The sequence below is a fragment of the Urocitellus parryii genome, chromosome 3 (genome assembly GCF_045843805.1).
Source record: "Urocitellus parryii isolate mUroPar1 chromosome 3, mUroPar1.hap1, whole genome shotgun sequence".
Lineage (NCBI taxonomy): Eukaryota > Metazoa > Chordata > Mammalia > Rodentia > Sciuridae > Urocitellus > Urocitellus parryii.
This window is the reverse complement of record NC_135533.1, coordinates 81,933,784-81,947,495: the sequence shown is the minus strand read 5'-3', so window position 1 is coordinate 81,947,495 and position 13,712 is coordinate 81,933,784. Positions and strand designations below refer to the sequence as shown.

At 32.1% G+C, this 13,712-nt stretch overlaps 1 protein-coding gene across 1 annotated transcript in view; it reads right to left on the bottom strand.

Annotated features, from left to right (window-relative positions):
• Window positions 1-13,712, bottom strand: part of Stk31 (serine/threonine kinase 31) — an 81,249-nt gene that overhangs the window by 18,506 nt on the left and 49,031 nt on the right. The window contains exons 15-22 of the mRNA XM_026400223.2: window positions 12,762-12,893; window positions 10,074-10,175; window positions 8,640-8,720; window positions 6,636-6,761; window positions 5,705-5,830; window positions 5,437-5,523; window positions 4,405-4,554; window positions 1,407-1,529 (exon numbers count right to left, since the gene is read on the bottom strand). Coding sequence (XP_026256008.1) covers window positions 1,407-1,529; window positions 4,405-4,554; window positions 5,437-5,523; window positions 5,705-5,830; window positions 6,636-6,761; window positions 8,640-8,720; window positions 10,074-10,175; window positions 12,762-12,893 — 927 coding nt within the window. The remainder of the gene's footprint in view (window positions 1-1,406; window positions 1,530-4,404; window positions 4,555-5,436; window positions 5,524-5,704; window positions 5,831-6,635; window positions 6,762-8,639; window positions 8,721-10,073; window positions 10,176-12,761; window positions 12,894-13,712) is intronic.

Genomic DNA, 13,712 nt, shown 5'->3' with positions numbered 1-13,712 from the left:
GAAGATTCCTTTCACTCACCCTTCCATTCACTTGTATATCTATCTAATTTCACACCAACATTACACTAATCTTACTATAATTTTACTAAGTCTTGAAGTTAGATAATATAAATTCTCCAATTTTGTTCTTTTTCAAAATTCTTTTGGTTATCCCAGATTGTCTGCATTTGTATACATTATGAAATCTGTTAACTTCTGCCTCTCCCTCCAAAAATAAAGAAGCAGCATTCTGATGAAATTACATTAAATCTATAGATCAATATCAGAAGAACTGACATGCATACAATATTGTCTTTCATTCCATGAGTATACAGCATATCTCTTTGATTTATCTACATATTTTCAGCAATACTTTGCAGTTTATCAGTGTACAGTTCTTGTCTACCTTTTGTCAAAAATTCTGTATTTTTGATACTTTCTTGATTTTTTATTTCAACTTCCTATTATTTGCTGCTAGTGTACATAAACCCAATTACACTGAAATTAAAACAGCTACCTTGCTAAACTCAGGTGTTCTAGTAGCTTTTATGTACATTCCTGAAATTTTTCCACATAATAATGTCATCTACAAATGTTAGATTTCTTTATTTTCAAGCTGTATAAATTTTACTTCTTTTTATTGCTTTATTGTATTGCTAGAACAGGGATCAGAAAACTATGGCCTCAGCTCCTATCAATTTCACTACCTGTTTTTGTATAGCCTATAATCCAAGAATGGGTCTCACATATTTAAGTATTTAAAAGAACATCAAAGGAACACTATTTTATGATATGAAAATTACAAAAAATCCAAATTTCAATTTTCTACAAACAATTTTTGGAATAGAGTCACACTCATTTGTTGACATACTAGGTATAGCTGCTTTTGTGCTACAAAAAAAAAAATCAGTGCTTACAACACCAAACATATGGTTCACAAAGCCTAAAACATTTACAAGCTGGACCTTTACAGAAAATGTTTGCTGATTGCTGGGCTAGAACCTCCAGTACAATGCTGATTATAAGAAATGCCCTTATTACTATTTAATCCCTCATAATTCTTAAACCATGGATAAGAAATAGTTGGTTTAAAATGGAAGCAGGAACATTTACCCAAGGCTCAGTTAGCATTTATTTTTCATATATGCATAAACTTCTTCCAGATTAATACAGGACAAAATCATTTTCACTGTTAATCTTGACTTTAACAAAACTAAGACAGCAATATAATACCTATCTTACAAGCTACTTGTAAAAAGTATACAGTAGGTAATAGGAAGTGTATCAACAGTTTATGATAAATCTAAAAACTAAAATTCTACCATTGTTCTTTATCCAGAACAATATGTTAGGAAGAATTGCTATAATCGTCACTTTAAAAAGGAAATATATATAAAAATGATTGATCTATTTAAAAAATAACATACCCACAATAAAAGGCAACCATAAGCATATAAGTCTGAACTTGGAGAAGGAGGTTTCCCCATTTTCAATTCAGGTGATATCAAATTCAAGCCACCAACCATCATGTTCACCGAGGTTCGCTGACTCTACAAAAACAGTATTTTAAATATTTTAGGGTCAACAAATTTGATGAGGTTTTGTGTAAAATACTCGGCATCTGATTAATAAAAATCCACCTGAAATATTTCATTTTCTTGCTCTCAAATATATTATCTAAATTTTGCTATTACAAATTGCTTTTAAAATTAGTTTCATAAAATTAACAATGAGTCTTTGATTACATTCAGGTTATAGACTTGGATAGATCAAAAGTAGATCATTTATTTTAGTAAGTTTCACAAGGAAATGCACCAGTGTTACTTTCTAATTCTGAAAACTCTAAGCTTTATAAAAACTGAAAATTTCTTTTCTTATTAATTATTTTCTATATATACCATTTCTAACATACCAAAGGATAATCAATGGCAATAGTATGACTCTTAAATTCAGTCAGACCTGGGTTATAATCCCTACTCTTCCACTCATTTGCAGTGAAGCCTTGGCTTTAACTTTTTTGGGCCAAAAATTAATTAATTTATAAAACAGAAATAGTATCTACCTTACAGTTATTATAACCATAAAAGTAATTAGCATTATGCCCAGCACATATTACTTAGTATTAATTATATATTCTCCACCTACTATCTTTATCCTTGCTTCTCAAAATGTGGTCCAAAAAACAGCAACTAAGGTACCAACTGGGAACTTATTATAAATGTAAGAATCTCCATCTCACAAATGCCAAATAATAATGTGCACTTAAACAATATTCCCAGGTAATTTATATGCACTGTAAAAACTCAGATATCAAAGATGTTGAACTACACACTACTTTTAAAATTGCTCTTACTAGTTAATATACTTCAATCTAAATATAGTATGAAAATATAGCAAAAGGTGAGTTTAATCAGTACTTCAGATTAAATAATTTTAACTAGTAAAACAATGTTTTGGGAAATAATAACAGGTAACAAACAAGGAAAAAGAGGAAGAGTAATTCTTAAGAGTAGTCATATCTACAGTTGTATAAATGATATGTTCAAAAGACAAACTGGGCAGGATCCCTAGAGGTTGATAACCTTAGTGGAACATGACTGTAATCCCAGCAACTCATGAGGCCGAGGCAGGAGGATCACAACTTCAAGGCTATCCTCAGCAAGTTAGCCAGGCCATAAGTAACTTAGTGAGGCCCTGTGTCAAAATGAAAAATAAAAAGGGCCGGGGAGAGGCTCAGTGGTTAAGCATCCTGAGTTCCATCCCTGATACAAAAAAAAAAAATGCTGAGAACCTTTTAAAACTCATCATTTAGTCATTTTTCTCAGGATGTCATCTCAATTTTCAGATAAATTAATATGCTAAAATAAATATTTTACCAAATCAATCTGTATAAATCCTGTTTCATTACAGTTTTAGATTTTCACTTTCTAATCTTTTTAGGGTACCATATGAAAGCCACTGAGACTATATATACACTGATGGCATTACCCTATGACTTGCAGATGACCAAAGTATAAGACATTATAATATAGTAGTGAAAGGGAATTAATCAGATAATAACAAAAGCTGGCAAGGACATGGAGAAACTAGAATCCTTATACATTGCTTATGAGGATGTAAAATGATAGTTACTCTTAAAAACAATTTGATTCCTCAAATAGTGAAAGAGTTACCATATGATCTAGTAATTTTCCTACCGAAAGAAATAACATATCTACACAAAAACATGTACATTAATGTTCATAGCAACATTATTCATAATAACAAGTGAAAACTAAAGTATCAATTTATGAATAAACAAAATATTATTTATATATATATATATATATACACACACACACACACACACACACACACACACACACACACTGAAATTTATATTTGGTCATAAAAAGAAATGGCATCCTGATGTATTCTGTAACACAGATGAACCTTGAAACTGCAATACAGTAATATAAGCCAATCACAACAACTATATATTCTATGATTTCATTTATTCAGATGTCTAGAATAGGAAAACCACAGAAATAAAGGACATATTAGTTTTTTCAAAAGCCTGAATAGAGGAAGAAATGAAGAGTGACTGCTTATCAGTATGGGACTTCCTTTTGGGAGTGATACAAATTATTCTGGAAGTAGACAGTGGTGATCAATACACAACTCTAGAATGTACTAGAAACTACTACTTATTTGAACACTTTATAACAGGTGAATGATATCTCAATAAAGCTGGTATATTTAAAATAGGAATTTCTGATTCAGTCATTTCACATATCAAAACAAGTGCTGTACACAATAAATGATTTTTATTTGTCAATTTAGATAAAGAGTCTTGTTCCCTCAAGACTATGTTGATACTGCCAATTCTATAAAGTTTTTTTCACAACATGCTCTTAATTGTCTGATCTTTGCTATCTCTGCTAACTCTTACAATCTCTTGCTATCTCTGTGTACACTAAGATGATAAGGCTCCAAATTAAGAGCCATTGTAGTTGAGTCAGAATTTAAATAAGAAAGTCCAAAGTTCCCAGGTTTCTAAAGTGCACATTATTAATCAAAAATTAAAAAGTATGTATTTTTAAATTTAATTTATGGGAAATGGGACACCAGCAAAGAGGGGTTCTTGTAAATTTCCTAGTGGTTGAATATTTCCAGATAATGGTAAAATAGTTAATGTTGTCAATACTATTGAATGTAATCTCAGGTTGCTCCTAATATTTATGGTAAAAATATACAATGCAAAAACTTGGAAACTCTTGTTCTAGCACCTGATTGACAACAGGTAACTGCTTATACTACATCACACACCTTAACTGAAAGCACAGGTCTTACAATAAATTATTATATAATGCGTAAGTGCTGACTTACTGCCTAATAATATTAAATAAAAGTCTAGAACTTATTTGTAAAACTATGATATTTTACCACAGATTTAGTGAAGTCAAAATCTCCAACAATTCCTTGTTCACGATTTAAAGCAAATACGTTGTTCTGATGAAGTGATCCATGAATTATGTCAGCCTTGTGCAATGTGTGCAGGCCCTGGGCAACACCTTTCATGACCTTTAAAGCTTCCTATAGGTAACAAGAGGTTAGAAAATAGGCAAATCATTTTAACACGTGAATCTTTTCCCTGTTAAGACTCTGTTTCAGGATGAGTAAAATTTCCTCCAAATAAACCTTTAGTAAGAATACAGCATAACACTATAGTGAAACATGAATACCCATGTTTACAGTATCACAACTCACAATAACCAAATTATGGAATCATCCTAGGTGTCCGTCAATGGATGAACAAATTAAGAAAATGTGGTATATATACACAATAAAGTTGTATTCAGTCAACAAGAATGAAGTTATGTCATCTGTAGGAAAATGGATGGAACTTCAGAGCAGTATTTAGCAAAATAAAGTCAGAAAGTCAGGGGCCATATATTTTCTCTCATATATTAAAGCTAGAGAGAAAAAGTGGAAAAAAGGTAGAGAGATCTCATGAAAACACAAGGGAGATTAGTAGAGTCTAAAACTTTTATTTACTATTACTAAATAAAACAACTAGAAGAGACTGAAAATAATGTTCTGGGTAGTCTAAATTATAAATTCACAATGATAAAAATTAAAGCTGACACTTAAGTGCTTATAATACTAAATTCTATACTAGGCAATTTATATATAACATAGCTTAACAATTTATAAGTTTGGGATTAATAACCAAGAACACATATATTTCAAGTCTCAACTGTATCTCTGCCTGAGGGACACTGTGCAAGTCAAAGACTCACTTTTCTCATTTGTATAATAGAATTTTGTCACATCACAGAGTGGATGAGACAATTAAATAACATAAGTCAAAATTTTACACAGTATCACATGTAGGATGACCTAAATAAATATTAGATATTAAATATTAGGTGTTATTTTCTCATTAATATATCCATGGAAATTGTTTTGACTTACTTCTGAAGTTAAAGGCATACTAGCTTGAATAGCACTCAGGTTTGCCCTAGGATAGTATGGGACCATCAGATAAGCCATAGGATCAGACTAAGAAGCAAAACAGAGAAGGTGACTCCAGTTAAATATTGTTCAACATATTTTTATTACACACTGATTCTATAAGATAACTTTAGCTTATGTTAGAAGGAATGAATTACTGCTCTAAAACATGGAAACCAAAACTTAATATAAATATTAAGTCTATAAGAGATAAGCATAAGAACTTTACCTTACACAAAAACAGGAATATCAATGGCAGTAACCCGGAATCTTCTTTAACTTCTCTCCAAGCTCTGTGATAGGTAGCTGCCCTCTGAATCACCCTGGCTTCTGTGTCAACATCCACAGAATAGCCCTTGTATCAAGACAGAGACACTGGTAATACCAACATTTAAAATCCCACTCTAATTATAGATCACTCCCCTTAAACATAATAATTTTAAGTAAATCAGATTACATTTGATTTTCTATTCTAATTTTGTAAGTATTTTTTCTGCTTTGAATGCTATAATTTTTTTTTTAAGGAGAGAGTGAGAGAGGAGACAGACAGAGAGAGAGAGAGAGAGAGAGAGAGAGAGAGAATTTTTAATATTTATTTTATTTAGTTCTCGGCGGACACAACATCTTTGTTGGTATGTGGTGCTGAGGATCGAACCCGGGCCGCACGCATGCCAGGCGAGCGCGCTACCGCTTGAGCCACATCCCCAGCCCTTTGAATGCTATAATTATGAAAAGAAAAAATAATTCTACCTGTAGCTTACTATACACATTCTATTATGTGTAGCAACTAAGGCTAACTTAATAGTGTCACAAATCAATCACAAAAGAAATTAAGAAGTAGGAGCTTGTGTTGGCAACATAGCAGAGATTTTGAAAGGAAATCTAAAAATAAAGCAGAATCTTAAAAGACTACTGGATAGACTGTAATAACTTCACCAAAAAAAAAAGCAGTGAATCCCACTAAAGACAGATACTACTTACAAAAATGAAGGAAATTTAAAAGTCAAAATTAATTCTGGCAACCAAAATAAAAGAATCATCATCACGCCGGTTAACTTACATCCTTCATAAAATAAAAAGTGAGTTTTTTCTTTCCTGAAAAGTAACACCACTACTTCCCAACTTATAAAACTCCCACAAATCAGAACTTAAGCAATTACCTTTAAAAGAATTGTCTGCCCATTAACTTCAGAGCACACCAAAGGACGCTTGCTGCTAAGTTCCTTCATGGGCTCAGCGTCAAGAATATCTCGTTCCAAGCTCATAGTAAGAAGACCACCAGAGTTCTAGGCACAAGTTTTTATTACAGTTGTAGAATTTAACCATGTCTAGTACTTTTAAATCATCAACATAGTTAGCTACATGCTATTAAATGGAATGAACATCATCAACCCTACTAGAAAAAACAATAAAACAAAAATGTTGAAATTTTTTTGTATTTTTTCTGGTTTCTGACTTGAACTCCTACCCACAGTGTAATCATCATATAATAATCACTGTTACAGTTCTAGAACAGATACTACAGATGACTGGGATTAACCAGATAGGCTGCCAAGAAAACTTAATGTTTACTTGAAAAACCTCATGGTTTTCTGCAAAATACTAAAATAATGACAAAGTAGTTGTAGAATAGGAATGAGAAATCTGAAAATTATAACTACCATCAAATAATTCTAACACCTCTGCCTCTGTTTGAAATCCTCAAAAGTGAAACTAGGTTTCAAATGTTTTAATTCCACAAGATATTTCTGCAATTTTTTAAAAGAATAAATTTTCACACCAAAATCTGACAGTTAATATTATAAATCACTTTACTGCTTTGTAGTTTTAGTAAAAAGGGTCAGAGGAGTATTTCCTAGTTAAGTGACATTAATATATTTAAGTAATCCACAATACATATAATCGATCTACAAAGGAGTCCAGAGAATACTTCCCAGTTAAACATCTTAAAATCATTAAAGCCTGCCATAAACCATGATTAAAACCTTTTATAATCTTCTACAATAAAGAAGATTAACATATTTTTAGAAATGAATTTTCATTTCATGGCATACATAAACACTCACCTACACAATATGAGACACTCTAGAGTTGCATAATTGCAGGTAAAACTCATCATTTTCATGTCTAGTCTGTAAAGACTTTATATTAATTGTTTAAGAAATTTTGATCTTATATGAGAATAAACTCATGTGTTTATACAAACATCCCTTTCAATACTATATTTAAGCTTATGATGGAATTAAATGACAATCATAAAGAATACAGTTGGCCCTCCATATCTCTGTATTCCAAATCTGTGCAATCAACTGTGACTTGAAAATGTTTTTTAAAGTGTGTGTACTGAACATGCACAGACTTTTTTGTCATTATTACCTAAACAATACACAACATTTACATAGCATTTACACTGTACTAAGTATCATAAGTAATCTATGATGATTTAAAGTATACTGGAGGATACACGTAGGTTACATGCAAATACTAAGACATTTTATGTAAGGAATTTGAACATCTTGGATTTAGGATGGGATGGGTGGGGGGGTCCTAGAACCACTAAATACCAACTAACAACTATACCTCATCTAGTTCCTCATCCCTAACAGACAATAAAACACAAAGAGAGAACAGATTCTGCCCTGAGAGCCAGAATTTACCAATCCTGCTCCATACTGTCCAGGTCTAATGTTAATCTCCCAGCCTTTGAATTGGCCTGCCTAGAAAACAAAACCCACCTCAACAACTCTACCTTAACCTTCTTCTCTCAATTTTTTTCCCCAACCTGCTCTAACTTGAAAATCACATTAGGTTTAAATTCCTCATGACTAACAGTATCCTGTTTTTATATAACTCTCAAAACTGCAGTTAAAATTTTGTTTTATCATTTCAAAAAAAAAACCCCACAAACAAGTGCCATACCATCTTCTGAATGAGAATGAAGAGAAAATAGAGAAAAAGATGTAAATGAACATAAAAATTCAAATCTGCACTGTGCAACTACTTAAGACAGTCTTGAGAAAAGGTGCTAATAATATTTTTAAATGTTCATCAGAAACATTTTTATAGAAAAGGTATTATAAATTTAACACTGATATACAGTCTGAACATTATCACTTTTCTACACTCTCTGCAGAGTAGCAATTCTCAGGGGAAACAAAGCTTACCATGAATTTAAGTAATCCTATTTCAGGATAAAGCAGAGGCAGCTCAGGGAACCATTTCTGTGCCAAGCTATTCAGCTTCTCCTAAGTTAAAAATGTAATTTTTATTGTAGATCAATACATATTTAATTGTTATGTGTTCCTTTTCAGGATAATACAGTATATCAGCATCAGTCTTTTTACATATCTAATAAGATATATGATCCTAATTTTGATTTCTATTTTTCAGAAATACCAAGCAAAAACCAAGTGATACCTTGAATCAAAATTAGCACTTTACAAATAGAAGAAAAACTTAATTACCAAGTTTATGCCTTGTATACATATATAAGCCTAAGGTCAAAGTTCATACTCACTTCCAAACTAAAATGAAAATGTATAATACTATATCAACTTGAATAATAAACTGTCATTATTTCCTAAAATATTAAGAACATGGTAGCATTTTAAAATAATGCATGTCTCGTTTAGAAGAAAAGAAATTATAAAAGCCTGAGACAAAAAATAAATACATAGCTCTGCATCACTCACTCTGAAGCAAATGTGAAAACTAAAGATCCTTACAAAAGGAAAATCATGTCACATGCTTAAGAAAAACTTCTAAACTTTTGTAAATTTTATCAAAAGATTCATAAGGTGTTACATATAGTCAGATGAGTTTGGTAATTAAAGCATGACACTTAAAATGTCTATTATTTTATAGTACTTTTTTATTTTCATAGCACTGTAAATTGACTTCTTCTCTATAATATGCCTCAGACGTAAAGTACAATATTTTTTCCTTTTTAAAGAGAAAAGACACTGATAAATTCTTCTAAGGTAACAGTAATTAGGGGTAGAATGGATGACTTAAGATACAACTTTCTCAAAAAAACAGGTAGTTCCATGTTACATTCACCAAAAATAAAGAATGTTGTTCCATTAATGTTTACATTGAAACATTATGCTAAAGTGATGTTCATATAGGTTTATTTGAAGAAATTCTTATGCTTTATATTAAACAAAAAAAGATGCCTCTGTGTGTATGTGTACTGTAATCTCAATTCTGAAAACCAACAGAAAAAAAAAGGTAAAAGGAAGTCAAAAGTTAATTGTGACTACTAACTAAACTACCACTAGGTGAAAAAGTTATAAGTAATGTCTTTTCCTTTTTTATAATTTCCACAATGGTATGGTCATGAATTATTCTTTCATAAATTAATTTCACTAGGGGTATAGCCCAGTGATAAAGAGCTTGCCAGAATGTGTGAGGCCCTGGGTTTCATCCACAGCACTGTCAAAAGAAAAAAAGAAATAAATTTCTAAATTCATATAAATATTTTTATGCCAAGATAATACCTCTGGCCTTGTGATTATAGTCCATTTTATAGAATGAGTATTTTAATTCAATTTATAGAGCAAAATCTGATTTAAAATTTCAAAGAATCAAAGACTTACATATTCCTCCCTTTCATGATAAATTTCCTGAAAGACACTGTTGCGCAACTGAGTAATTTCTTGTTTTATTTTTTCAATCTCAGATCCATCATGGTCATCAGACTTTAATCAGAAAGAAAAAATGGTTTTACAGGCTCATTAAGCAGACTAAAATCAAGTCTTCCCATAAAATTAGTTCAACTTCTATGTAAATCATTCTGAGTGATATCTGTGCATCCTTCAGTACCTACCATCATAATACTTGTTAAAGTAAACTTAGTTCAGTTTATTCTAACACTGATTTTTTTCCAAAACCTACAGGAAGAAACTATAAACAATAAAGATAAAAATCAATTACAGAGATTTTTTTGGTCTTTTAATTTGCTGTAGATTTTCTCAAAGATCAAGATGACTGGGGCTGAGGTTGTGGCTCAGTGGCAGAGCACTTGCCTACCATGTGTGAGGCACTGGGTTCAATTCTAAGGACTGCATATAAATAAATAATAAAACAAAGGTCCATCAACAACTAAAAAAAATATTTTTTTAAAAAAAAGATGACAAACTGCAGTCATAAAGTAAACGTGTTCAAACAGCAACCAAAACTGAATTACCTGGAATTGTTTTTTATATAAGACTTTGTTAAAAATACAACATACCAAACTGTAAAAAACAACAGTCAATGTGTGAATAATCTACTACAGGAAAAATTATTCAGAACTCACAAACACTCTGTAAGACCCTAATGAAGTTTTAATTAAAAAGCCAACTTAAAAGATATATATGCTTTTAGGACTGGGATGGTGGCTCAATGGGAGAGTGCTCACCTAGCATGCATGAGGCACTGGGTTCGATCCTCAACACCACATAAAAACAACCTAATGTATCCACCCAAAACTAAAAGATACATAAATAAATATTTTTTAAAAGATATATATGCTTTGGGCTGGAGTTGTGGCTCAATATTAGAGCGCCTGTCTAACATGCATGAGGCACTGGATTCAATCCCAGCACCACATAAAAATAAATAAATAAATGAATAAAACAAATAAATAAAGGTAGTGTGTGTCAGGGTTTTTAGCCCCCATCTCCTCCTGACCAGCGGGAAAAGCACGCCCCGACCAAGACGAGACAAGAAAGGTAAAGGTCTACTGGCCGCCCACACTCAGCACCCAGCTCTCCCTCCTGGGAGGACAATCAAACGTGCCAGGGAGAATAGTCAAAGCAGGATCTCATTTAATAAGGAAGTACACACAGCTTATATACTGCACAGGAGCCAATCAGAATGAAGGTCAGAAGGGTGGAGTAAATTCACGTGTACACCCATCCCATAGTCTGTAAGGGAAGGCACAAGCTGTCCAGAGGGTGGAAGAGTCCTGGACCTCTCCTGGAGGTGGTCTGCCTCCTCCGTCATGGCCCACAGCACCGCCTCCCGGCTAATCACCAGGAGCCGTCCCAGCTGCATGTGTGGCCTCAAGAGCAGGAAGCAGGCAGCCATGCCCTACAAGTGTGTCCATCTACAACTAAAAAATATTGTTTAAAAAGATATGTGCTTTAAAAATTATATATTTTTCTCCAAATGTTGAAAAATTAGACAGAAAAGGCCTACCTTCCCCACAGTCCAGAATAGGATAAAGCTGGAAAACTCTTAAACTGTGAAATTAGATCTAGAATAATTACCACTCCACTCCCAACTAAGTGTTCAGAAGATGAAAAGAGATGATCAAGTTTGATTAATCTATTATGAAAAAAAATTCATAATAGATTCCTTCTGTAAAAATATTAAATCCTCAAGAGAATACAGAGAATTGCCAGTTTACTCACAATGTTTCAAGCCTAAAGGTTAGTTGAGATTGAATACCCTAATCCCTCCATCTGTTTTCATATGAAAACAACTTAAAATACTTGCAAGAAATATTATATGACTCTGTCTCAAAAGAAATAATTTGAAAGGGCTGGGGATGGAGATATGAAAAATTGTGCTCTATATGTGTAATGTGAATTATAATGCATTCTGCTGTCATATATAATAAGAATAAAATTTCTTTAAATTTTTTTTGAAAAGGGGGAAAGCATGGGGGTGGGTCTGGTGATGTAGCCCAGTGGTAAAGCACCCCTGGGTTCAATACCCAGGAGCAAAAAAGAAAGCAAGCATAGAAAAAGAAAGAAGTATTAAGTATTATGTCCAGTCATTTAAAAAAAAAAAGAGTAAACAAAAGATACCATGATCTCAAAAATATACCTTTAGGGAAGTACCCTATTTATTACCTGTATGAAGTAGATTTTATACTACAACAGACAGTCTTAACAGTTCAAAGCAAAAAAGTCTTAAAAATTTCTGCAAAATGTTCATGTTACTGAACACCAAGGAAGCCATGTAAAGTGTTTTTAAAGAACATTTAAGAGGCAGAAATGTGATATGGTTGAGTGATAGAGCACTTGTCCAACATGCTGGGATTCAATCCCCAGCATGGCAAAAAAAAAAAAAAAAAGAATATAAAAACATTTACTTAAATGGGAGAATGTTTACACTGTTAATATAGTCTCAATTATTTATACACTCAGAAAAAAAATCTAAAGTATATAAAACACAACATAAATGTAATAGCTCTCTTATTTTAAAAAGTATATTTATGTACAACTTTTATGAATAAAGCTCTAGTAAAATGAGGTACAAACAGAGTTCAGTTAGAAGCAACTGTTTTTCCTTACTTCTTCCAAATTATTCTTTTCAACCAACTTCCATCTTAGTCGAGCTTTTAAGCCTTTCAGTGTCTTCTTAATGGACAGCAAGTGATCCACACTGGGGCTCTTATTTAAACATTCAATAATCTGTTTTTTAAACTAAGAGAAAGAATTACCATATTTTCAAATACAACAGACTGTAATATTAACTGAACATTTACTTACTGACCATATATTATTTCTCCAAGATCTGACTACAACTGAAATACTCTGAAAATTCTATAATTTTCAACAAGACAATTCTACCAATTTCCTAATTATCCACACTTCAAGAAATCTGTTTCAGCACTAAAAGTAACAAAGTCAATACTTCAACTAAGACATACAATAAGACATACATTGTTAATATGGATGCAAACTGGGATATCTAGTGAGGATGTAAATTGAAATAATCTTTCCCAAAGTGGTTTGACTATATGTACCAAGTTTTAATAATTTTCATTCATTATAATGTGGGAATTAAAATTTTAGGAATCTGAGAGATTATAAAAATTATGGGCCAGGCATGATAGTGCACACCTGTAATCCCAGTGGCTCAGGAGGTTGAGTTCCAGGAGGATTGCAAGTTCAAAGTCAGTCTCTGCAACTTAGTGAGGCTCTAAGCAACTTAGTGAGACCCTATCTCAAAATAAAAAATAAAAAGGGCTGAGGATGTGGCTCAGTGCTTAAGCATCCGTGGATTCAATCCCTGATACCAAAACAAAAAACAAACAAAAAAAAAGTGTGTTGTTTTGTTTTTTGTGTTTTTTTAAGGCAGGAGAAAAAGTTACCTTAATGTCCAACATATATGTTGAAAGGTTAGATAACATTATACTTCTATATAGGAATGATGATTTATCTACTCAAAATGACAGCACAAAAGAATCTTAATCATATGGGAAAATGCTCATAATATACTACTGAAACATAATAATAAGC